A 24,469-nucleotide genomic window follows, 5' to 3' on the forward strand; every position below is an offset into this window, starting at 1 on the left:
TTGGCCCATGTAAGGTTCAGAATTCCCCCTCTCTCTCCCTCCCTCCCCACATCAAATAAGATTTTTGCTCTTATAATCTCTACTTTACCATTTCATCTCTACTGCTTTACCACAAAGTGGGAAAAATACCCTCAGTCCACTCCTGCCATTTAAAAGAACATCCAGATACTTCTGGAAGAGCCTGCAGATGAAGAACAGACATGTTTTACTTAACACTGCAAGTATTTGTGCCGGCATATTAGAAGCCAAGTGCTACACACTATGCCAGGTAGCACACAAACTCCATGATGGAACATAGGTTCTTAGTTCAACCTGATTCACAGCATTAGAAATAAAAACATAAAATAAAAACATTCACCTTCCATTTACTTAGCAAGAAAGTAAATTTAATTTCTGTTAGAAATGAACACATTTCTGTTTGTTCTGTTTTCTCTTTGCCTTTTCAAGTAAACAAACAAACCAACCAACCCACTTCTAAGAGGGCCACAACAGACAGCTTAAACAGAACGATTATTAAACTTCTGTACCAATCAAATCACTTCTACTCATCTTAAATCTAAGTTTCCTTGGTTGAAAGACTTCATAATCAGGTTTGGTCTCTCAGGTCCCTGTTTTCCGGTGCACAATAACTGCTCCGATGCCATCGGCATTATTTTTTGAGGCCTCAGTTTCATAGCTTGGGAGCAGCAAGACAGAGCTTCTGCATCAGAAAATTTAAGAGTTTTTAGCCAAGCTATCCAGGCTTGACAGTTTAAAACCTGATTCATCAGTAGAAGTTCTAAGTTCACTTCAATGCTTTCTTTTCTCTGCCTTTCTTTGACAAATGTAGGTCACAAAAATACGTATATTTATTTTAGTTTCAAGCTGTGCCTGTGTAAAATAACTTTCCTTTTGCAAATGCTCCATTTTCTATCAAGAGCTTTTTGAATGAGTCAAGTCATTCATCTCACGGTGTTTCTTTAAGCAGCTAAGGCAGAAGAGTGAAGTCACGTACGGATGCCCTTGCTCCTTGTGAAACCCGATGTTACCCGTTTCCCATTTTTGCAGCCATTCCTCCTCGGTCACCACTCTGTCTTTCTGTGACCCAATATCAGAGCCTTCCAGCACCCCATCTGCCGAGCGCTCCATCGTCCCCAGGGAGTGCTAGGAGCTGTGAAAAATTAAAAGAGAAAAAAATTCCCCCCACCCGATGAGTAGTTTGGAAGCGGCTCTTGCTTCCTAGAACGGCATAAAAATTCAGCGCAGTTTAGGAGATTGTTCATTTGGCGGCTGCTGAGGCGTAGCTGTACCGAAGGCGACCGAGCCTACTCTTGCTGTCGGCTAGGCTTCTCCCCCCGGAGGGAAGCCGCCTCAAACGCGCCCCGTTCCGCACCCGGCTGGAAGCCACCCCCGGGGGGGTGGGAAACGGCGGACCCAGGCCCGGGGCCGGGAACCGAGCAGGTAGATGCCGACACTTCTCTCTCTCTCCCCCACGCGAAACCCGTGGGCAAACCGGGGTGGGGGCGAGAAGCGGCTGGTTGCGAAGGGGACCCGTAAGGAGCCGTCGGTGCTCGGCGCCCCTCTCCCCGTTCCCACCCGCCCCCCGCCCGGCTGGCGGCGGGTACCTGCACGGCGGCGGCGGCGGCGGCGGCTCCGGCGGGGGCTGCGGGGCCGGGGCGGCTCCTCCCCGCCCTCCCCCTCGCTACGCACCGCGGAGAGCGGAAGCGGCGGCAGGAGGAGGCGGGCTGAGGGTGCACGGCACCGGGGAGGAGGAGGAGGATGGCGGTGGGGATGGCGGCGGCGGCGGTGGTGAGTGACCCCCTTTCCCTCAGCTGCAGCGCCCGCCGCGGCTGGGGGGGCGCCTGCTCCCTCCTCCCGGGGCGGCGGGGCAGGTGCGAGCGCTGCCCCCGTCCTCACCTCCCCGCTTCTCCCTTCCTTCCCTCTCCCTTCTCCTCCCTTTTCTCCCCCCCCCCCCGCTGCAGCTCTAGCAGGAGGCGGCGCGGACACGCGTGAATGTGGTCTCCGGCCCCCCAGTGACCCGGCCCCGAGGTGAGTGCCAGGCGCCTCCGCCCCGAGGGAACCTCCCTCCGGTAACATCCCCTCCGGGGGGACACACACACGACACAGCCTTTCCCCGGGGAACCCACCCCCCCCCACCCCAGCTCCGGGGACCCCACTGCCGGCCGCCAGCTGTCACGGCCGCGGCGCTGCCGAGCGCCGGCCCGGGGCCGGGGCGGGGGCGGGCGGCTGTCAGCCTGGGCCGGGTTGGGGGGGGGGGGGGGGGACGAGTTTTAAAGCTGGGAGCACTTCGTGGTCCTACCTCCCCTTGTTTGTCAGGCTGCGCTCGTTTCCTTCTTTCTCTCTGTCGGTGTGTGCGTGTGGTTTCTTTCTTTTATTTTTTTTTTTTTTATTCTCCCCCGCCCCCCGCAAGACAAACTTGCTGTCAGCTGCACAGGTAAACCCTACAGACGGATGAAATGTTATAGAAGGTGACAGTGTGTTAGGCATCTCTCTCTCCCCCCTTTTAAAGGGCTTGTTTTCTCAGCCAGTAAGATAATGTTTATAGGATGCAGAGTCATATAAAGCTTAGGAAAGTAAGTGATGTTTGCTTGTTCTTTAAAAATTTGTGGGGTTTTGGGAGGGTGTTGCTTGTTTGGGGAGGGGAAGTGGGGACAAAGTGGCATACAACTGAAAGCAATGGCCTTGCTTACAGTTACATGCATAAGCCGATCTATTTTTCTTTCTCTTTCTTCCCACCTCCCTCCTCCCCCTCCCGTAGTGCTTACAGCAAAAATGTTTATGATTCTCTATGCCTGGCCTTGGCCTTTCAAAACAGGAGGCCTCTCTGAATCTTAAATATTTTCACCAACCTTCTCAGTGAATGATAACTGCTGCCTTTTATTTTCTAACCCCGTACACGCAATGGAACAGATGTGTGTCCTTTTACCTTCACGGATAAAGGGCCTTGCAGCAGCAGCAGACTGTGATCACCTGGTAGTCACCAAAATGAGTCGCCCGGTGCCTTGCTCACCACCAAGGTAGTTCGTAGCCTCCGCCTGTAAGGGCAACACCACAATGATTATCTGGCGTCAGAAGTTAAGGTGACAGAAAGAGATACTGTTGTGTCGCTGATCCAGAAGGAAAGCTCCTGGGGAAAAAAGCCACCATTTCCTGGGGGGTTACACAGTAGTTAGGGAAATCTCATGTAAACGAAACTGGTTGGTTTTCTTTTCTCTACTCTGCAACCTTACCCACCCCCATGCATTGGTAAGTTATGGTGGAGTCATGCTTTTGTTTTTTAGGTAATAAAGACTGACTTAATTATTTTTTTCCTCTAATTAGTTATAATTGGGGGGGCGCATATGAAAAAGAAAGTTATTTTTTTGTATTGGGTTATCTGAACTAGTTTTTCACTTACGTGGATATCATGTGACTTCCCTTCCCCTCCCAAATCAATTTCTTCTATCTTTAGAGGAGAATAAAGCACCAGTTTACTTGATTTGCATCAGCTTCGTTTGAAACTTTGTAAAAATGTCCATTCTGTCTTCCTGTTACCTTTACTTTTAGCAGAATTCCTGAACGAAGCTACTGCTGCCATGTCCATCACTGTCAGCTTGAACAAGGAAGATGCAGCCTGGAACAGAGATAATTGAGAAGTCTCAAATATTAAAAAATAAATAAATTACAAACTGATCCCTACTACAACAGGATAACATTCATGATGCAGTGCTGTTGTATAAGGGTTTTATTTCCACTTCCTTTCTGTGTGTGGTGGAGCACGTTTAGATTTAATTCTTCCTCTAGGCTCTCTTTATTTGTGTTTTACTCCCTGTGAAAAGAATGCCTTTGATAATACCATTTTAAATATGCTTTCATATTTCTGTGGCATACTTTCTCACACTCCATGCTTTCCAGCTTACATGATAAAACTGTGGTCTCTTCCATGTTCCCACCGATGTAGTCAAGGACAGCTATAGAGCTCTCTTATGGCATAAACCTTTTCTTCTATCCTGTAGTATGCTTAACAACAAAGTCTGTAATATTCTGATCACCTATAATTGCAGTGCAACTGCAGTTTAGACTTTAAATTCTGATGTACTTTCATAGGAGGGTGTGCAAGTCTTGGAACGGGTTGTTCACCTGGTATTAAACATCTCTTCAGTACGCTGCTTGGAATGGTGCTTTATAGTGCAAATCTCTTGCTACCAATAAATCAGTAGTTAGCAGGACGAGCGTTACGCAGAGTGGTATTTCAGTGGTTGCATTATGAGCTGATATCTGTTCACTTTGCCAAGCCAAACTCCAGTCCAGGTCTTCACGTAATGCAAATCAGATTATTGAAATCCAGGGTATGCTGATCTGGAACAGCCTGTCAAGATGTACTCAAGGATCTAATCTTAACTCCGAACTTGGTTTAAAATAGTAGTATTGTTCCTTTCCTGTAATGCCTCTTTCTCTGATTTCCTCCTGAATTGATAGTCAAGCTAAACAGATTCTTACCTAGGTAACTCTGACAAAAGTAGTGGCTGTACTGCCCAGGTGATTAGACGGCTCTACAAAGTCAAGCAATTTAATTTTTTTTCTTAACTACTGCCTACCTTTTTTTGCAGATCCAATAATACAATGTCAACTGGAAGGGTACGAACGAAAAAAAAGGCATGTTCTTCAGACCAGTCTCCAGACAACCTTCCTCTGAGGAGTTCTGGAAGACAGGTATTTATAATAATTTAAAAACACTGGGTTTGTACTCTGGTGTTTTTTATTTTCTGTCAACATTTATAAAGAAAGCAGGCTTCATTGTTGGTAGGTTAGGACTTAAGAGTATTTAGCCAGAGAGAGGGAGATTTAGTTAATTCCATGAATAAGTAGGCAAAGTGTCTCATTTGTGAACAATGTTCAGAAAAGATAAATGCTCTATATAACCTGTAAATACTTGATGTGTTAAAAATACAATCACAGATTTCTGCCCATCCAGACAAAGCTGTCTGCCCATCCAGACAGAGGCCTAAACCAACATAATACACAGTGCCTTTGAGGCCCAGAAGAGACATTTGGTATACAGCTTTGTATGTGGAGTCCAAAAAAAGCCCCAAGCTTATCCTAATATTTTATTTGAGACGCAGATAAGGTTGCCACTAATTAGTATCAGTAAGTATGTGAAGAAGAGAATTTCTTTTTCTGAAGAAATAGAATGAATGCATGAAGCTTGACTCATTAGCATGTGATGGAGCTTAAAATATGATTTAAACTGGAAGCTCTGCTTATAGTTTCTTCAATGGCATCAGTTAGACTAAGGCAAGACATTTTTAGCTTTAAATGATATTTCCAGCCTTACTGTTGGTTTTCTTTTTTTTGTTTGGTTTTTTTTTTAGAAAAACTGACCTACTTTGACAGCTGTTTCATGCTGCAGCTATTTCACAATGGGTACAAAAATTTTCATTAGTACCATTTTAACCATTTGATGCTACCCACAAGCTGCAGAACTGTTTGAATGCCATTTTGTAGAAGATGCATTTGTGTCATTTCTGGTCAGATTTCAGCTATTCTTTATTAGGTGAAGAAGAAAGCAGCTGAAGCAGCAGATGATGATGATGAAGCATCAGAGAAGAAATACAGAAAATGTGAAAAAGCTGGATGCACTGCAACGTGTCCCGTTTGCTTTGCCAGTGCAGCTGAAAGGTTTGTTTCTTTTTATTTGCATTTTCCATGGACTTCTCTAATCTTGCAGTTGAAGTTTATGATCCTAACTATATTCTGCAAAATCCCTTCATTTCTAAATGTAGAGGGAGAATCGAAAGGTACTAACACAAGTCTTAAGATGCCAGGAAAGTGTCACAAGTTATTCCTGTTGTGAATACCTTTCTACTGTGCAAGTTGCTAATTCAGGTATAGAATATCTTTAGAATACACTTATTTATGTTATTAATGGTGTCTTCTGGAACACGCCTTGCTTCTGTGAAACTGAGAGCATATTAGTGTAATATGAGGAAGCTAAACTTGCTTTCAAGATAGAAAAATGAAACCGTCATTTACTGCAGAAAGTATCACACTTTTGTTGGCACACTTTGCAGTCCGAGGTGAGATTCTGACCTTGAAATTTTAGGTCTTGGGAGACAGTTGTACTTATTTGAACTCTTTGTTGTCAGCTTTCTGCGTACTTGCACAAGTCCTTTTGCATTCTGACCCTGGCGGTACTGAATGCATGATACTGGCCAGGTGTATCTATAATAAGCAACACATTAGACCTCATTATGCAGCAGGCAGACTGTAATTATATACCATGCCTACCTCCCTGGTTAACTGAGACAAACTTCCCTTGTTTTATTTTTTTTCCAATGATATAAAATAATTCAGTGCTTCATTTAGTTACCTGTGTGGATTGTTCTTTGGTGGCAGGAGGTCAATGTGTTCTGGATGTTGCCATAGGAAAACCAGGTGTTTTGGCAGTTGCGCAAGAGACTCATAGGGGAAATGAGCACCTGAGAGATCAGCATTGGTGATGCTATGTTTTTTATTTAGGAAACAATAGATAGTGCTTAGTCATCTTTTCGAATTGTTATTTTAGTATTTTGATTTCCACCCCTCCCACCCCCCCAAGTACATACTTTCAACATTATTTGTTTGAGATGAGATCATTTAATGGCTAGCTATTTCAGTTAGTAGCTTAGGTTACTGCTTTTCTCTTGTGCTTTTTACCTCATGCATTTATCTTGAACCATTTCATTGAGTTTAATGAGAGTTTTCTAAGTGAAGAGCAGTTGCTTTGATGAATATAATCTTTGCTAATGGATATTTCTTTCTGAGAGTAATAAAGAATAAATATCCAGAATGTGTAACTGCTTCCTCAAGGTTTTCTCTCATTGGGTTAAAATCGCAGCCAACTCGGTCATGTGAAAAAAATAGGCAACATCTGTTTTGTGTTCAGATTTGCCTTTATAGCTTTGTCAGTTGTTCTGGGGACGAGATGTTGTAATGATTTATGAATCAACTGATCACACATACAAGAAAAATACTGATTTAAATGAACCCTCCCACCCTTGCACTAATATCAGAACAAAATGGAACAAAGTAAAAGGAACTGTAAGTTCCTATGGAGAGGACTTTGCCTTCTTATACATTTGCAGAACGCTTAGTGGGTCACAGCACATATTGTAAGAGCAAATCTATTTCATGTTCAGGAAACGTCCGCTTAAAGGGTACTAAAGACAGGCTCAGTTGACCATTGTTAGTGGGAGGTTGCTGGAAGCCAGACCAACTATAAAACTGCACATTGTGTGCATTTTGCCTCCTTTGCATCTGGTGTTGCTTAGTTTGGAAACTGGAAATGTTTGAGACAATTGAAATGATCTTATTGTTATTTGTATGACTGTAACGCCTTGTGCAAGTCAGCCTTCGTGAATGTAACGTAAAGCCCTGGCTTGTCCTGAATGTTTTGTTCACGTTCTAGAATGTGCTACTGTCAACAGAAAGATTTTTTCTAAATGTATCTTAAAACTATTTCTATGTCTCCTGCATTACAGATGTGCTAAAAATGGGTATACGTCTAGATGGTATCATCTTTCCTGTGGGGAACACTTCTGCAATGAATGTTTTGACCACTATTACCGAAGGTAGATTTGCCAGTCAAGGTTGTGCTTTTTCAGTGCTTATTAAAATTTGGCAGACGTTACAACTGTTGAAACATCATGGACATAAACATGACACAAAGACTTGTCCTCTGTGCTTGCTTTGTTCAAAGCGAGGCTTAGATATTGGTGCCAAAACTGCAGGTGTTGTATGGACTAATCATCAGCCTAAACACAGCAGTGTGAACAAAACTGGTTACTTCGGGCAGGCTGGTTTGTGTGTACAGTTATTCTGAAGCTTTTGTCTTTTTTAAAACAACAACAGAGAATTTTAAATGATGAGAACAGTTTTAAGTAAATCCATTTTCCTCTATAAAGCAAATTCACTTTACAATGTGAGTTCAGGAGACCTTGCCTCTCTGTAATATTGAATCAGTGAGCAGATTTAACTCTTGTGGTTCAGTGACTCTGAAGACTCTGGTCAGGCTCACAGAGTGCTTTCAGCTCCAAGCTCCTTCCCGTTTCAGTGAGAGCTGAATCCAGTCAGCTCTACTAAGACTTCTGGGTGCTTATGTGCTCAGCAATACCTGTGACTCAGTCCAGGCCTTAGCTACTGGGAAGTGTGCTCATGATCAAGAGGACATAGCGGTCAGGGTGCAATTTATTGTTATTGTAATAACCGTGATGTTCTCCTTTCTTAATACGAAAAATACAGTACTCTCTACAGCCTTATTTCTCTGTCCTTGTATAAAATGTTTAATTTTAGAATAACTGCTGTTGCTTGAAATGAACTAGATATTCAATTTTCTGACTGCTTGCTGTTTTCTTTTCTCTCTCTTCTTAGCCATAAAGATGGTTATGAGAAATATACTGCCTGGAAAAGGATTTGGACAAGTAATGGTAAAAGTGAGCCCAGTCCAAAAGCCTTCATGGCTGATCAACAGCTTCCTTACTGGGTAAGATGGAGAGTGATTCATTTAATAGGGTATATTTCAATGTGATATTTTGATGTGAGTTTCTGGTATTATATGTTTAAGAAGCAGGTCAGCTGAGGTTTTTTGGAGGGGTTCTAGTATTAGAGGACTGTGGAAAAGCTCAAGATAATAATTCTGATGAGCTTCTCCATTGTTGGAGACCTTCTCCACGCCTCACAAAGAACAACCTTCTGTTGATTTTTCAGTGAAGTAGCAGCTAAGATGTGTGATGTTCAGGTAGAATAAGACTTTTTAGGGAAAAGGCAGCATGCAAGGGAAAGGCAGGGAAAAGGCAAGTATGAATGTGAAAGACTTCCAAAACAGATTTTGTATTTCCCTGGTAAAGAGAGCAAAAGAAGAGAGACTGGAATGGAAGGAAGTTTATTGTTAGTGGTGGTGGTTTTGTTTTGTTGTTGGTTTTGAAGTGGTGAACAATATGTTTTTGCAGTAATGCTTGCAAAACCCACTAAGACCATAGTAACGGGGTGTTGAATTGATTTTGAAGTTAGGTTCTGTGGAGAAATTCAGTCTTACAGGAGATGGGCAAAGGGTTTCTGTATACCAAATGTCTGAGGATTACATGAGAATGAATTTAACTATTATATTTGACAAGTTCCTCACATCTCCCTGCTTTCTAATTGGTTAGTTATGCTTCATTAATCTTATCTGTAACCAGACAGCAACAAGTAAAAACATGTTTGTTTTTTGACTTGTAGGTGCAGTGCACAAAGCCAGACTGTGGTAAGTGGCGTCAGCTGACAAAGGAAATCCAGCTGACACCACAAATAGCTAAAACTTACAGATGTGGTATGAAACTGAACAATTCCACCAAGGTAACACAGAAGAGTTTTGCTCATATTGAAACTAACAACAACTTGGTATTTCTTGTTTGCAGACATTAATTTCTTCTTGTTTGCTGCTTAATGTTTCTAATGTCAAAATGATTGTCTGATGGCCTGGAGAGCTGCACAGTGACAGGCCTACATGCTGTTTGGACTTCTTGTTTCCCGACTGGAAACATCAATACAGAAGTATCTGGAATGTCTTTGCCCAGCCAATTGTGAAATCCTTCATTCTGAAGCTATGGAAAGGTTATCAGCATGTACAAAATAGACATACACCAAAATGTTTATTTTGGTTTTGTTCGGCCATACTTTGTTATTGAGGAAAGCATCTGGAAAGCTCAATGAGCTTTTATTAATTTCTAGCAAGTCTGTCATGGGGCTTTACAGCAAAACTTTCAGCTTTGGCATGAAGACAACTCCTGAAATTTGGAAGAGTACTTATACTGCCATAGAATCTATATAGTTAAAAACATAACATGAAAATACTGACCATATGAAAATCAGAAGGGTCAGCATTTAATCTTGAAAGTTTATGATGAAGATACTCTTAAAATACACGAGAAACTTTCTTTCATAGTGGACTGGAAGAGTCTTTCTGGAAAATGTGGGATATTTCCAGAATTTTTCTACAAAATTCCGTTGTTTTTTTTCTTAATTTGTTTGTTCCAGTGTTCCACTCCACTTCTTGGAATAGAATGTATATTTTAATATCTGATCAGCAGAAACTAACTTAACAAATGAGAAACATTTTCTGGGGTGTTTTTACTTTATGATGTGTTATGGTTTTTAACTATGCATTACTCTGCTATTTATTTTTACTAACATAATCGTCTCTGCTACAGAAGGCTAACACTAACACATTTTTGGCTTGTTTTTTAAGTTTAAAGAGCTATGCCATAGACAAATTACTTTGTATTATATTCAATTTTTGTTGTACAGCTTAAGAATAGCTCTGATACCATTCACTTTTCTTTCAGACTGAGGGCTCAGACCAGTGTTCCATGCCTGAGGACTTGGTGAGTAGTGGCTGTTCCTCCTCATTTGTCCTAGAATATGAAAACAGTCTTAAAGCACAGCATATTTCTTTTCTTTTCTTGGTCCTTTGGCCAATTATGGCGGTATTTATGCGTTTTGCTCAGGAAACTCAGACACTATTTGCAACAGAGCCTAAGGCCTTCTACTTTTTCATCTTTTTCCTCTTTTCCCTCTTTTGCCTTACCATACCAATTAGCTTTCAGGTGGTTCATGGTGTCTTTGAATTGTGGCCTGTGATTCAAGGTTTACTCCTAATTCTTATTTTTGATCAGGCAAAACAGCATTCAGTTGCCACCTTTCAAACAGAATTCCCCATCCTAAAATTTCCCTGTCTTTCAGGTGGTTTCTATCTTTAGTCAAGCTAGTCTCCTCTTTCTGAAGACTGCAGGAGAACATCAAAACATGTTTTCTCTCTCCTCTCCCTCGTAATACAGAACTAGACTTGATGTATGTTGGTGTTTCAATGGGTTTATGATCATGTAACCCTGTATTTCAGATTTAGTATGATCTGATGTTCAGTAAGCCAATGTTGACAAGTGTACCTGAGGTACCTCTGTCCCAGGAAACATGCTCAAGCTTATTGTTGACTCTTGTAGAAGCTTTGTGGTTTTGTTTCCTTAATGCATGTTTGATTTGTAAAATAAGGCTGAATCACCAGTGTTTGAGGGTCATAGAAGGTCTTTGATGGGGACAGCAGAATCTAAATTAAATTGATCAGTTAGTGTAGACTTTTCTAAGTTCAGATTTCTGGATGCATAAATGACTGTAAATGTTTTATAAAGGGCCTGATAAGGCATAGATGTGTTGTCATGGCATGTTTCATCTGTTTGCTTTCCACATGGGTGTGGAGTTTGTGAAGTTTCAGCTCCATTTCTCAGGAAGAGATGAATGCTACAGGTTTTCTGTGTCAGGCTGAGGTAGGGGAAAGAGGGAGAGAAAATGTCTTTATGACTTGCAATTCTGAGATTGGTACTTCTAGTGCTCTTTGGTCTCAGTTTTGGAGGGAGGGGGGGAATTGGTTCATTTTCCAACGTTTTCAAAGTACTGACGTGTTCTCTTCTCCCCTCTTTCCTTCACTTTCCGCTTGGCCAGAGAGTGGCTGAAGTTTCAGACCATTGGTGGTACTCCATGCTCATACTCCCTCCTTTGCTGAAAGACAGTGTGGCAGCTCCCTTTCTAGCTGCATATTATCCAGACTGCGTGGGCATGAGTCCATCCTGTACCAGCACTAATCGGTTACCTGGTGAATCCAACCTTGTGAAGTTAGAGCACTTAAAGAGCGTGCCTAATTTGACTGGTAAGGGCCATCTGCAGGGCTCTGTTGCTTAAATAGGTGTGATAAATTTTGTCTTACGAGTTTATAAGGCACATAATGCTCCTGATTCAGAAATACCGGTCCTGTTCTCAGCACTAATACGCATTCTCTGTGTGACTGCCTCTGTACTTCTTTGATGCAATTTATTCGTTTGTAAGATAAAGGTAATATGTTTTGTATGGCATTTTTTTAGGGAGTAAGCACAGACTGCATAGGCTTTTTGTTTACCACCTGTCATTTGTTTATAGAAATGGGAAATTAACATGCAGGTACTGAAAGATTGCATTTTTGAGGAAATGAAGTTTCATCAAAACAAAACATGATTCTGCTAGTTTCAATACTGTGGATCTCTGGGGCTTTGGAGAAAAGGATTTGATTTCTTAAGGCACTCGGATTCTGTTTAGATTAATTTTTTTGCTAATGACAGCTCTGATGCTGACAGCCTGGGAGTGTGCATCTGCAGAATAAGTCAGGTATGGAGAAAGGTAATTCAGGATTCCCATACTCATCTCAGAGAGAACACTTTGAGAAAAGTTCAGCTTCTGTGTTGTCTTAGCAGGCTTTGCGCTCCTTAGGTGCTGAAAATAAATCTGTTCATCTATTCAACAGATGTTTATCTGCTTAACAAATAGAAAACTTCATTACACAGAGCTACCAATACTGCACGTGGAAGATGATTACTTTTAGTTACTACCCACTCTGGGCAGTATTGGGAGTTGAAGATGAAAGGGGTTCAGAGTACTGCATGAGTCTGCACAGTGATGCTAGACCTTAGACTTGAGTTTAGATCCTGTTCCTTGTTGGACTCATTGTGGCATCTGAGGGCACATACTGTTTCTCTGACAAACTTAAGCTCCGATAGGTCCAAGATGTACCCATCAGGTGGCAGGACAGTAATTATTAATATTGCACAGCCTAGAGAGTAGGAGAGGGGAGAGCAAAAAAACTGAAATCATTCTGAGGGTGGCTAGAGGCTGCAAAGCTTCGTTACTTGTTTATCTGTGTGAGGTCAATGGATCGTCTTAGAGGGAAAAGGACGTGATGAAGATGTGATGGAATACGACTAGTTCTTCGTGTGTCTTTATTCAGTTGCAGGCATGAACAAGTATTTCCAGCCTTTTTACCAGCCCAATGAATGTGGGAAAGCACTTTGCGTGAGGCCAGATGTCATGGAACTGGATGAACTCTATGAGTTCCCAGAATATTCACGAGACCCTACCATGTACTTGGCTTTGAGAAACCTGATTTTGGCTCTGTGGTACACGAACTGCAAGGTAAGAGATGCTAATAGCCAATTTGTTTATTTACAAATAAGAGCTACTTTTTGGGGATGTGGATTCTCTTCTTAAGTATTGGACTCTTAGACATCTCCTTATGCACCAGAAAAATTGCTCCCAACCTTTTGAAAATCACTTCTAAGTTTGGCTGTTTTTTTGTTTTTTTTGTTGGGGGCGGGGCAGTGTTGAGTTTTAATGCCTACGAGCTTCTTTTGCAGTAAAATACAAAAGTTTTAAAAGTATTAAAACTCTACTGAGTCTCCCCAGCTATTAACTTCTAAAGTGATGCTTGAACATTTCTAAACAGTGTTTGTGGGTGCTTTATGATATTTTTTTTTCATATGACTGTTGGACAGGGAAGTGATTTTCTTTTTACTTATGCTAACTCTATGGCACTGCCTTCAGTGGAATTGCTGGAATTTCACATACTGGAAGCTTTCAGATACTGATGTCTGTATTTATGTGAAGGTTTTGGATATTAATCTATTTTTTATTTGGAATGCCATTTTGGAATGGATTTTACTGGAATGTCATTGTGAGCATTGCTACCAGGTACATTCATTTTGCAATCAGGGATGCATTTCAATACCATTCCTGTACTAATGGAGCACACCATGGAGTTTGCAAGAGTATCTTGTAGACTTATTTGCGTTTATTCCATGTTAATCTAGTTTAATAAATTGTTACCTTGCTGTGTAAAGCTGGCTAGCAAGAAACTTCCAGAAGAAGAAACTTGCTTTTAAACTTCCAAGAAACTTGCTTTTAAACTTCCAAGAAACTTGCTTTTAAAATGCTCTCAGAAGCCTAATTCGTGATTAATTTTACCATCTAGTTTAAAGTTTAAATATGATGTAAATGCATGAAAAAATTGAATATTAGAAAATCAACACTTTCTATTCTTTGTTTCTCCTTTGCAGGAGGCTCTTACCCCTCAAAAATGTATCCATCACATCATTGTTCGGGGGCTTGTGCGTATTCGCTGTGTACAGGAAATGGAGAGGATACTTTATTTTATGACAAGGAAAGGGCTAATTAATACAGGGATTTTATCAGTTAGTCCTGACCAGTATCTTCTTCCTAAAGAATACCACAATGTAAGTTGCTGTAATAATCCCTATGTTATTAGTACTATAAAACTGCATGGCACATGTAAATTTTTTTTGGTTCTGGATTTTTTGCTCATTATCTATCATTGCAACCATTTATGTAAAAATTACATCTAAAAGCAAACACATTGCATGTTTTTCACATGGTTCTCATCTGCCTTCAATGGCTATGGAAACTACAGACACGGGACTCTTCCCAGCAAGGTTTTTGTTCCCACTAAAATCTATGGACTTCAGTTCTATGGATTCATGCTTCTTATGAGCTCTTCAGATGGATGGGAACTGTGTGAAAAAATACACAATACACTTAGGTTCTTCTCATGGCTTAACCTTGTAATACAACTCTGCTTTCATAGGTGAGGAAACTTCTATTCCATATTGGTTTGCCAGATTAAAGGGTACATATTTATGACTAGCAATCTGCTTGACAGCATGCAGAAACTTATCAAATTAATGTATTCTGTAATGGAATATCTCCTAGAAATTGTAAGTTGATTTATGTTTGGAAAGTGTATTTGTACATGTTTTTAATTATTAACTAGTTTTTACTGATCAACCCAATCTGTGATTGAAATCATTACAAGGTAAGTGTGTTTCTTGTCTGATAACTTCTGTTAGATTTTGTTACTTGACTGATAACTTCAGCTGGTTCCATTAAAATAAACTGAAACACTGAACCATCTGCTTTTAAAGTCCTTAAAAATCGTAACTATTTTAAAAGCTACAGTTGATCTCTTCTTTATATTAAATGCACTATCATCTTTAAAAGTTATCACTGATTACCTTAGAGGACAAGAGAGCCTAGACTTCTGAAACCTACAGGTATTTTTAACTTGAGCAAGAAGAAAAATAAGTGTGTGATGATAATTTCTATTTTGGTGCAAACTATTTTTATTTATTTAAATCTTTTATCTTTTTTTTTTAATTTTTTTTTTTTTTTTTTAGAAATCTGTCATTATTGTTGGGGCTGGTGCAGCAGGATTAGCAGCAGCCAGACAACTGCACAACTTTGGAATTAAGGTAAGAAACTATAGAGTACCTTACTTAAAAAAATCAGACACTCTCTGCGTTGTAAGTGTTCTTCATCCAAATGAAAAAAATTACATTCTTGTTACAAACTTTTATGTATAGGGCACCCTAATTCATTTGTAAAATCTGGGGTTTTACTGAGTGAATCTGCTGTTTAAAAACAGCACTTATTTGTATCTAAAATTCAGCAAAGGATGCAGTGAATATTTTACATAGACTTGGGTTGGGAGGATAGGGGAGACATGGATATTCATGTCCGAATAATGGGACTGTAGATGATGGCTGTTTAAATGAGGTGAAATTTTCTTTCATTTGTGCACTCTACTGTACTTGTTGCTTATTAAAAACAAGCAAATCACATGTATTTCCCTTTTCCCTCATATTTATCATTGACAGTGAAATCTATGGGACTTTACCCATGAAGTGTTTGCAGGGCTGACGTTTAAGGAAATGAAAAAGCATCTGACTTTCTGGATTTATATTTTCATATATGTGTATATTTATATAAAACCCTGAATGCTATATGCCCATTTTCTCATTCTTTGGTGGTTAAATAGTATATTGCAGTGCAGCCTTTCTGTACATCAAGTCCTGTGGAAAGCTGTTCTGCAGTAAAATACCAACTGGCAGGAAGGTTTTTTTTAATATATAAAATATATTATATATATTTTTATATATAGACACTGTTGCTTTCTACTGTTCTGGAGAGATGGAGTTTCTCTAAAAAGACTTTCTCTAAAAATAAAAAGATAACGTAAGTAAGTAAGGGTAAACATATTCAGTCAGATATCCGTCTCGTCCTCCAATATCCTGTGTCTGTCTGTGACAAGTAGTGGATGCTGAAGGAGGTATGTATGAATGGTGGAAATACATGAGAAAGGAGTTTTCTTGGAACATCCCAGGAATAAATTTCTCCAAAAGGTATATGGACTTTCTTAGATGGACACTGCACCCAGATCATTGTGTTCAATAGCCTGTAGCATGCCTTAAACTCCAATTTTGAGATTTCCTGAATAGGTCTTCAGCTTTTTTAAAAAGAAGGCTTACTTTTGTTAGGGTTGTTTCTTAAAGCAACATCTATTTTATAGGTGTATACCCCAAAAGGTAACCTTTAAAAGACAATTTAAATGCATAAATGAACTATATCCACAAACAAAAATAAAGTGTTAAGATTGTTAGCATTGCTGGATTGTTTGGGGGTTTTTTTGTGTGTTTTGTTTTCTCCTTTGCTCTGGAGTTGAACAGATATGTTTAATATAATCAAACCTTACAATTTACTAAGCTGCATTGTGTCACAGGTCATTGTCTTAGAAGCTAAAGACAGAATTGGTGGCCGAGTTTGGGACGATAAGACCTTCAAAGGAGTCACTGTTGGAAGAGGTGCACAAATCGTCAATGGATGTGTCAACAACCCAATGGCACTAATGTGTGAGCAAGTGGGTTCCCTGCAGTGGTCATGCGTTATCACGACTGAAAAACTGTCATTAAAGCCAGGTTCAGGTGGCTGGGGAAGGGTGGGGTTCCTTTTTCATGACATGATTAAAACACCACTGTGTTGCTATTCTATCTTTGGTAATGGCTGGGGACAGAGAAGGGCTGTACAATCATTTCGGAGACATTATATAAAGAAAAAGAAGGCAGCTCCACCTTCAGAACCAGAAGAAACCCCCTTTTTTTCTGGAGACAGTAATGTAAAAGGTCCCCAGTAGACTTCCTCAGAGTTAAGAAAGGCTTTACTGTGGGAAGCTATGCTATGTTTTCATAATACATACTTCTGTGACTCACCTGGCTTTGCTCAGCCTCTATATTTCTAGTTCAATTCCGCACAAGTTACGATGAATGTGTCTAACAACTACTGATGCAAACACACTGCATTTCAATTTTTTTTTTTTTTTTTTTTTTTTTATCTGTTGGGTTGGTTTGGGGTTTTATGGGTGGGAAGCTGAATTTCTCTCAAGTGGAACCCGAGTATGGATTTGGTTCAGAGAGGCATGCAAATCCAGCCCATGCTATTTTAACTGTTTAGTGCTCTATAGTGTCATGAGGAAACTTTTTTTTAATCATGTTTTAGTTATGAGGTGAGGAGTAATGACTTCTTAATACACCTTGAGTGCCCATCCCTTTGTAGTCATTTGATGTCATCTTTCATTCAAAGTACAACTCTATCTTGAGAAAAGATCTGCAGTGGTGACCAGCAGCCTAGAGAGATGTGAGGATATGTGAAAAACACCAGAGCACACCCTAAGTAACAAGGCCCTGGGAAGAAATTAGCGCTGTATTTGTGCTACTTTCTCTAGACTGACTGTAGAACATAGAAACATCTTTATTCTGATTTAGGTCTGTTGCATGTTCGATACAAGATGGACAAGCAGAGGAACATACTAGGTTTAATTCCAAACAATTTCTTTGCTTGTTTCTTAATAAAATTGGTGGTAATTGGCAAGCAACATCCTGTCAATTCCTGAACGCAGCAAACCGTTTGGGCATCAGGCACCAGAAAGTTGTAGAAAAGAACTAATTTTAATGGCAATTCAGAGAATAAGGTGAGGTAGAAAAGAAGAGGAGATTGGTTCATCATGTTTAATTACCAGACCCAACAACTCTGTACTAGGCCCTGGCCTCACAGGACAGTTGGAGATAAGGTTTCTGGGAATCCCCCATAAAGATGGAAGAGTGGGTTAAAACACTTTGTGGACAATTAACAGATAGAAGGATTGTTGGTATTCCAGTTTTAGGATAACAAGTGTTTATCTGACTAATTATTTAAAGTCATGGATGTTTTTTAAGTGGCATTACTTTAAATAACTTTGAGCAGGCTAGGCACTGTAGTTTTTCCATACTTAAAAAGCAATAAAATGTCTTTTTCTTAAGCTTGGCATTAAAATGCACAAACTAGGGGAGAAATGTGACTTGATCCAGGAAGGTGGAAGGATAACAGATCCCACTATTGATAAACGTATGGACTTTCATTTCAATGCCATCCTAGATGTCGTCTCTGAGTGGAGAAAAGATAAAACCCAACATCAAGATGTTCCTCTTGGTGGTAAGTGGGAGATGTATTGCAAAGCAAAGATGTTGGCTGTGTTCATAGAGTTTTATATTAAATTGGCTTTTACATCAGACATTTTTAGAAGTGTATGGCTGTACATCTGACCTTAAATCCAACAGTGATAACCTGTCTCTAAGCAAGACAAAGGGAGATTGACTATCGTATACACACAGACCAAAATGTCACTTGTAACTTTTAAGGAAGCCTAATTTGATGGCTTTTGTAATACTGTACAACTCCTGATGTAGTATCTTGTTTTCATGAGGTAGCTTTTTCAGTATAACTAGTGGCACTAGCAGTTCAAAGCTTCTTGCTGAAGCAGGCCATAGCTAGCCATAACTTTTACACTTTTTGACTAATTGTCTAAAAAAGAGCCGATCAAAGCCTTCTGCTGGCAAGAATAGTCCCATCTCCATTGGTAATGCCTCCCACCACACTTACAGCATGCAAGCACATTCAACAACAAAAAATAAACTTGCTTAGAAATGTTTGCCTCCCAAATCTTTTCAACATGGATTCTGTAAGGCAGAATTAGCAACTCCTATGTTCTTCAGTGAACTCTGGATCATATTTCTCAGCTCTTTTGGTTTTGTAAAAATTAAGCGGGGTTTATTTGCAAGGATTCTCCCATTATCTTAAAGTGTATTTATTTTCCTTGAAGTATCTTCAACTATATATTGATGATAGCTAAACAATTAATTTCTCTTCTGTGTCAGTTGGCTAGCCCAGCTGTGCTGTTGCACGGTGTGGGTTTTTTTTTTTTATTTGAAATGATTGTAACTTCTTTTTTTCCTGAAGCTATGTATGTTTCCTTTTTTGAAGAAGATTTTACTAGGGAAACCTATGATTAGGTTAAATACAATGGATAAATACAATTAGGATAAAATACAATGAAGTTGTATTTTATCACCTGAGAGATCTTGCGTTTTTTTCTATGAGAAGAAAAACATCGTAGTGCAAATCAGCAATAAGCTTGAAAATCTTGTGATCCAGAGAATAGCATGTTGAAATGCAGTAAGACTTCTGATGAGTTGCGATATATTCTTATTTTAAACATGTTCTTTCACAGAAAAAATACAAGAGATCTATAAAGCCTTTATTCAGGAGTCTGGTATCCAGTTCAGTGAGCTGGAAGAAAAAGTACTACAGTTCCATCTCAGTAATTTGGAGTATGCCTGTGGCAGCAATCTCTCTCAGGTGAGTTTTGACAGCTGTGTTCTGAAGTGGTTGAGCTTTGTAGAAAATAGGGTTGGAAGTAACATTGAGAAGTCATCTGATCCATCCCATGGCCCCAAAGGAAGAATCAGCTATCCCTAAACTGTTCCTACATCCCTAACCTGTTCTTTGAAAGCACTGAGACACAGACTCCAGCACTGCCTTAGGTAATCTGATGGGAGTTCATGACATGCCTCCAGGAAGATCCTCTTTAATGTAGAAGTTGAGAATAGATGGTGCAGTGGAGTAGGGCATTTTGCCGAGATGCTGGGTGGTAGGATTCACAGGAGAGTTACTTTTCCTCAGATGTTGTGTGTGACTTCTGCTTCTCAGTTCTGTGTTTAAAAACTGAGGTATTTCTCTACCTTGCTAGGTATCTTGAGAATAAATGCATTTAACTTCTGAAGTGTTCCAACACCCTGATGGTGGGCCCCAGTTCACCACTCCTAGGTATTCTGTTGACTATGTGATACTTGGTTTTCCTTGTGACTTCAGTTTTAACTAAGCAGGTTCAGGAAATACCAAAGTACAATGTTGTTTGCAGTGCATTACTTACTCAGCCCTGTTACTTGGGTTAAAGATGTTTAGGGTCAATTGGACTACAGTAGTGGGACAGCTGATTGATATGTGCAGATGCACAAATCTGATCTGAACTGAGAAGCACATAAGAACATAACAAAAATCTGCAAGACAATGCTATACCAGGGCAGTCAATGGAAAATATCTTGATATGTCAAGCTTTCACACTTCATGACCACCCAGGGGAAGTAAGAAAGATGTTAAAATCTATCTTGCCTTCTATTTAAAGATCAAAATATGAAGTAAATGTAACTGCAGTGATAGGAACTTGCATGTGAATAGCAGTTTGAGAAGTGCTTCAGATTTTTCACTGGTAAGTGGTGATTGTTTAGTACAACTATCACTGTTGTACTAACTATGAGTTTGCAGGGGTTGGGGGAGAAGGTTAATGAAAGATATCATGAAAGAACCTCCAAGGTGACAGAAAAATTCCATTGAGATTTTTTTGTATCTTATCTTCCCCTTCATATTGGGAAATAAAATATTTCCATTTCTATTTGAAGTCTTAAGGCTGTAAAATCTGATTTCTTTGCTAGAGACAAGAAACTGAAATAAATACACTGCAATCCACCTGGATTTTTGTACTACTTTCCTTGTTTTCTTTACCAAGCAGAAGTATAAATTACCTGCTAGTGACCAGCCCATACTACAACATTTCTTAATCTAGCAATTCATATGTTGTATGGTGGCCTTAGGTAAATAAGCTGTCTGCTTTTCTCAGCATTGCCATACATTCTGGTGATACACTTTTTTTCTCCAGTTGTGACAGGAACTAGGGTGGCTTCCTCTAAACTGTGGGACTTTTGCTAGTACCCATGTCACCTCACCAGTAGAGACGGCTAGTTATGTTCTGTCCACAGGTATCTGCACGCTCATGGGACCACAATGAATTTTTTGCCCAGTTTGCTGGAGATCACACTCTTCTAACTGTGGGATATTCTACTGTGATTGATAAATTGGCAGAAGGGCTGGACATCCGGCTGAATTTCCCAGTGAGTCTGGAAAATGTTGATGCAGTGCCTGTCTTGGATTGCTCTGAAGCTCCCAATCATCTCTTTGTATTCTTTTGGACCAGGCAAATCTGTGCCTGTGATTATATCGACTTGTCTTTAAGAAAAGAGAGGACGATTTCAGTATTTCTGGAAATCCTCTTTGAGGAGTATCAGTACTTAAATATTATAATATGATAAGCGTATATGTTAGACTCATGATCTTTCTTTTTCAGCTTCCATGGAGGCTTTTTTTTATCTTTCACTATTTCTCTGGAAACTTGTGTTCTTCAATTTCTGGTTTGCAGACTGGTGCTATATTAGCTATTCTTGTCTGAACTTGCATTGCATATGTAGATTTTGTAGTATAATATTCTTCAATTTGACTTTCAATAGGTACAGAGTATTGACTATTCTGGTGAAGAAGTACAGGTCACTACTGCAGATGGAACAGTATGGACAACACAAAAGGTACCTACCTAATATGCTTCAGGATTAAGGATTTTAGGGTACACAAGAACAATACTGACCACAGTACATGTCCTTTTTGTCTCTCTTTTTTTTTCTTCCCCCACACAAAGATGAAAACTCATATATTCTAGTGACCTGTATTTGGATGTCCTAGAGTCATCCTGAGCATGCTTGAGTTTTGAGTACTAGTTGATTTGAAGAACTAAGCACTATAAAGGTAGTAATAAAAACATGAAGCAAATAGATTTTTATCTGGTCTTTGAAGTGACAGTTATGTTTCCTGGTTCCATTCCCTGCTCAGCTTTACCCCATTTAGCATGTGAATCTGCCCTGTTAAAATTTTTCCCTTTGGTATGCAGGGCTTGACAACCCATATTTCTCAGTCTCCCTTAATCCCTGTATCACCACCTGCTTCATGCTGTATAATTTAGCTTTTAGTAATTTTTAAAATGATACGTAAACTTGGCCAAGATTGGATTTTTAAAGAGAAAGGTTCTGTGAAGGAAATAAAACCAAACCAAACCAGCGACCATCTTCTCTCCTTTCAAAACGACAGTTTTGTTAATCTGAGAGCCATTGACTATAATTTACAGGAGGTATTAAAATTAGTAGCATGGTTAGCCGCTCTGATACAAGCAATTCAACAGACTACAACTTAAAACCAGTGAACTGCAGGATCTGTTCTCACCTGAACGTAAGGCATGTGTCTCCCATTAACAGGGAATAAAACCAGACACTAATCTAGAGATGTCTGGTGAGTATTATGCTGCATCCTACAAGAATAATCCAAGATAGTTAAGAGGATGCTGTGAGGCTTAAGTGCAGTACTGAGCTTTTTCTACTGTTGTGACTATAATTATTTTTCAGGTATTAGTGACTGTACCACTGGCCCTTCTTCAGAAAAATGCCATTCAGTTTAATCCTCCATTGTCAGAAAAAAAAATTAAAGCCATTAATAGTTTGGGAGCAGGAGTCATCGAGAAGGTAAGTAATTTCAGATTTCATTTTCTTTTCATAGAAACATTGGCTGCTTTGTCCCTGTTGCTTTTGGTGTGCATTTCTCAGGATTTATTATGCATTTACTTTTACTTGTATACAGTAGCCCAGAAGAGCAAAATGCTATCGGGGATCACATGTATTTCTGTTTCTTAGATTTCCCAACTTAATGGTGTTTTTAAAGAAATTGTTTGCAGAATCACTTCACAGTTTAAGTTCTGTGCCTAATTTTGAGCAAGCCTTCATGATGGTCTTAGATCTTCCAAAATTCTAATAATATTCTTATTCTAGGTCCTTTCAACCTAATAAATACATAAACTATTTCAGAATATTGAAAGTTGTGTATTTGACCAGTGTAAAATCTCCTACCCTTTCCCAGTGCAAAAAGACAGCCTCTCCTGAAAAGATCCCTAGTAAGATCTGCTTAGAACAAAACAGTAACAGAAGTAATGCCAGAAACGGGATTATAACAGTGTTGAAATTTAAAGGCAAGATTCAGACACCACCACCCCCACCCCCCAACATGGAGATCACTAACTTCTATGTTAGGTTTGTAAAAATACTGCTCAATTTCTTGAGTGTTTTCTATAGTGAATTCCATTGTGAATTTGATAATCTGTGCATTTGCAATTTTTGAGACTAGCATTTTTTTTCTTTCCCTGTCCCCCTTGGGAGAACAGGCCCATATATTCTCTGTTGACACCCTCTCATAGAACTGGGTGTCTCTAATTGAGTAGAAAAGGGAAAAAGGATTAGAAGAACAACATATACCATATCCAGTTATGAGTTTTGTGGTATGAAATGCTTTAATTCCATATCTCTCTCTTACTCTCTCTCTAGATTGCCTTGCAGTTTCCTTACAGATTTTGGGACAGTAAAATTCAAGGAGCTGATTTTTTTGGTCATGTTCCACCCAATTCCAGCCAACGTGGGCTCTTCAGTGTTTTCTATGACATGGATCCAGAGGTATCATATGCTAGCTGTATTTTCTGTTGGCCCTTCAGAAATTCAGTTTGGAATCTAGGTGCAATAATTACTGAACAATGAAAGTTTTCTTCTTCTCCCTACCCCCGCAACTGTTAAAAGAAGTGGAAGCAGTGTTATTTATCAAGAAAAAGCTGATTGATACTTCATTGTAATAAATGGGAATGTTTTCCTACACTTGGATACAAAATAATATACAAGCAAGTTAATGCTTTTATTCTCAAACTATCCTGAAAATGAGTCTGTAATACCTGACTATAGATCTACTAATGTGGGAAAAAGTCTACCAGTCACTTCCAGTTTAGGATTTCTTTTCCCTTATTTATATCAGCTAAAAATCCTGTTAAAAAGATCATGCTGGCTTATTAACACTTAATGGCTTGCACTAGCCTCAATAGCTATGTGGAATGGCAGAAGAAAAGAAAACCACTAGGTTTTCTATGAAACTGAGGTCTGTAGGGTCAGTCCCAAACTCATGAATTTCAAAAGAAATTCAAACTAGTGCATTGACATCATGTTTCTCTTCTCCACCAGTTCCAAGCACACACACTACACATTTATATCTTACCTTTTCATGCTTTTACAACAACTGCTGCTTATTACTTGGCAGCAATTAAAAGGCCGTTTTGTAACCTTATGGCTTACTCCAAAAGGAAACCATCCTGTGAAGACTGTGCTGTGTTACTACACTATCTGTACCTGTATATGACTTTCTTTAAACAAGGTTTCTCTTCAATACTTTTAAGCTCATTCTACATAAGGTTCAGTGTGCTCATGCTGTCCAGAGACACTAGATGTAATTCTTAATTTGCTTGATAGCTATTCTCTGCTAGCTATCAAGTTTAATAACAGAAGAATTGCCTTATCTAAACAAGAGAGGGAGAGTTCTTTAAAGTAGTTGAGAGCCTGTGTGCTGTTCTCTAGTTACCACTTCATCTTTGAAACTTCTGTATGGTAGCAGATTTCTTGAAGTGGAAGGGAACATCAGCAGAACTGAGCTTTCATTTCTTGAGACAAAATCTGCTGGTAAGAACTTAGTATTGGCCTAATCCAAACCATAA

At 39.6% G+C, this 24,469-nt stretch overlaps 2 protein-coding genes across 6 annotated transcripts in view; one reads left to right on the top strand and one right to left on the bottom strand.

Annotated features, from left to right (window-relative positions):
* TPMT (thiopurine S-methyltransferase) overlaps nucleotides 1-4,670 on the bottom strand; it is a 25,653-nt gene extending 20,983 nt beyond the window's left edge. For 2 of the 5 annotated variants that reach the window (XM_049824180.1, XM_049824177.1), the window contains exons 1-5: nucleotides 4,578-4,670; nucleotides 2,927-3,613; nucleotides 2,300-2,441; nucleotides 995-1,150; nucleotides 89-181 (exon numbers count right to left, since the gene is read on the bottom strand). In XM_049824180.1, coding sequence (XP_049680137.1) covers nucleotides 89-181; nucleotides 995-1,128 — 227 coding nt within the window. In that variant the 5' untranslated portion in view covers nucleotides 1,129-1,150; nucleotides 2,300-2,441; nucleotides 2,927-3,613; nucleotides 4,578-4,670. Of the gene's footprint in view, nucleotides 1-88; nucleotides 182-994; nucleotides 1,519-1,604; nucleotides 1,632-2,299; nucleotides 2,442-2,926; nucleotides 3,614-4,577 lie in introns of those variants that run through there. The other 3 variants (XM_049824178.1, XM_049824182.1, XM_049824181.1) reach the window with 3 other exon arrangements.
* The window catches only part of KDM1B (lysine demethylase 1B), a 26,001-nt gene continuing 6,125 nt past the window's right edge, over nucleotides 4,594-24,469 (top strand). Inside the window, exons 1-17 of the mRNA XM_049824165.1 lie at nucleotides 4,594-4,692; nucleotides 5,534-5,658; nucleotides 7,500-7,589; nucleotides 8,389-8,500; nucleotides 9,235-9,351; nucleotides 10,341-10,379; nucleotides 11,491-11,695; nucleotides 12,803-12,987; nucleotides 13,908-14,084; nucleotides 15,042-15,116; nucleotides 16,424-16,561; nucleotides 17,997-18,168; nucleotides 19,244-19,371; nucleotides 20,829-20,960; nucleotides 21,354-21,428; nucleotides 22,296-22,412; nucleotides 23,265-23,390. Of these exons, the coding sequence (XP_049680122.1) occupies nucleotides 4,603-4,692; nucleotides 5,534-5,658; nucleotides 7,500-7,589; nucleotides 8,389-8,500; nucleotides 9,235-9,351; nucleotides 10,341-10,379; nucleotides 11,491-11,695; nucleotides 12,803-12,987; nucleotides 13,908-14,084; nucleotides 15,042-15,116; nucleotides 16,424-16,561; nucleotides 17,997-18,168; nucleotides 19,244-19,371; nucleotides 20,829-20,960; nucleotides 21,354-21,428; nucleotides 22,296-22,412; nucleotides 23,265-23,390 (2,103 nt within the window). The 5' untranslated portion in view covers nucleotides 4,594-4,602. The remainder of the gene's footprint in view (nucleotides 4,693-5,533; nucleotides 5,659-7,499; nucleotides 7,590-8,388; nucleotides 8,501-9,234; nucleotides 9,352-10,340; nucleotides 10,380-11,490; nucleotides 11,696-12,802; nucleotides 12,988-13,907; nucleotides 14,085-15,041; nucleotides 15,117-16,423; nucleotides 16,562-17,996; nucleotides 18,169-19,243; nucleotides 19,372-20,828; nucleotides 20,961-21,353; nucleotides 21,429-22,295; nucleotides 22,413-23,264; nucleotides 23,391-24,469) is intronic.

This window comes from Accipiter gentilis, chromosome 20 (assembly GCF_929443795.1).
Source record: "Accipiter gentilis chromosome 20, bAccGen1.1, whole genome shotgun sequence".
NCBI classification, from domain to species: Eukaryota; Metazoa; Chordata; class Aves; order Accipitriformes; family Accipitridae; genus Astur; species Astur gentilis.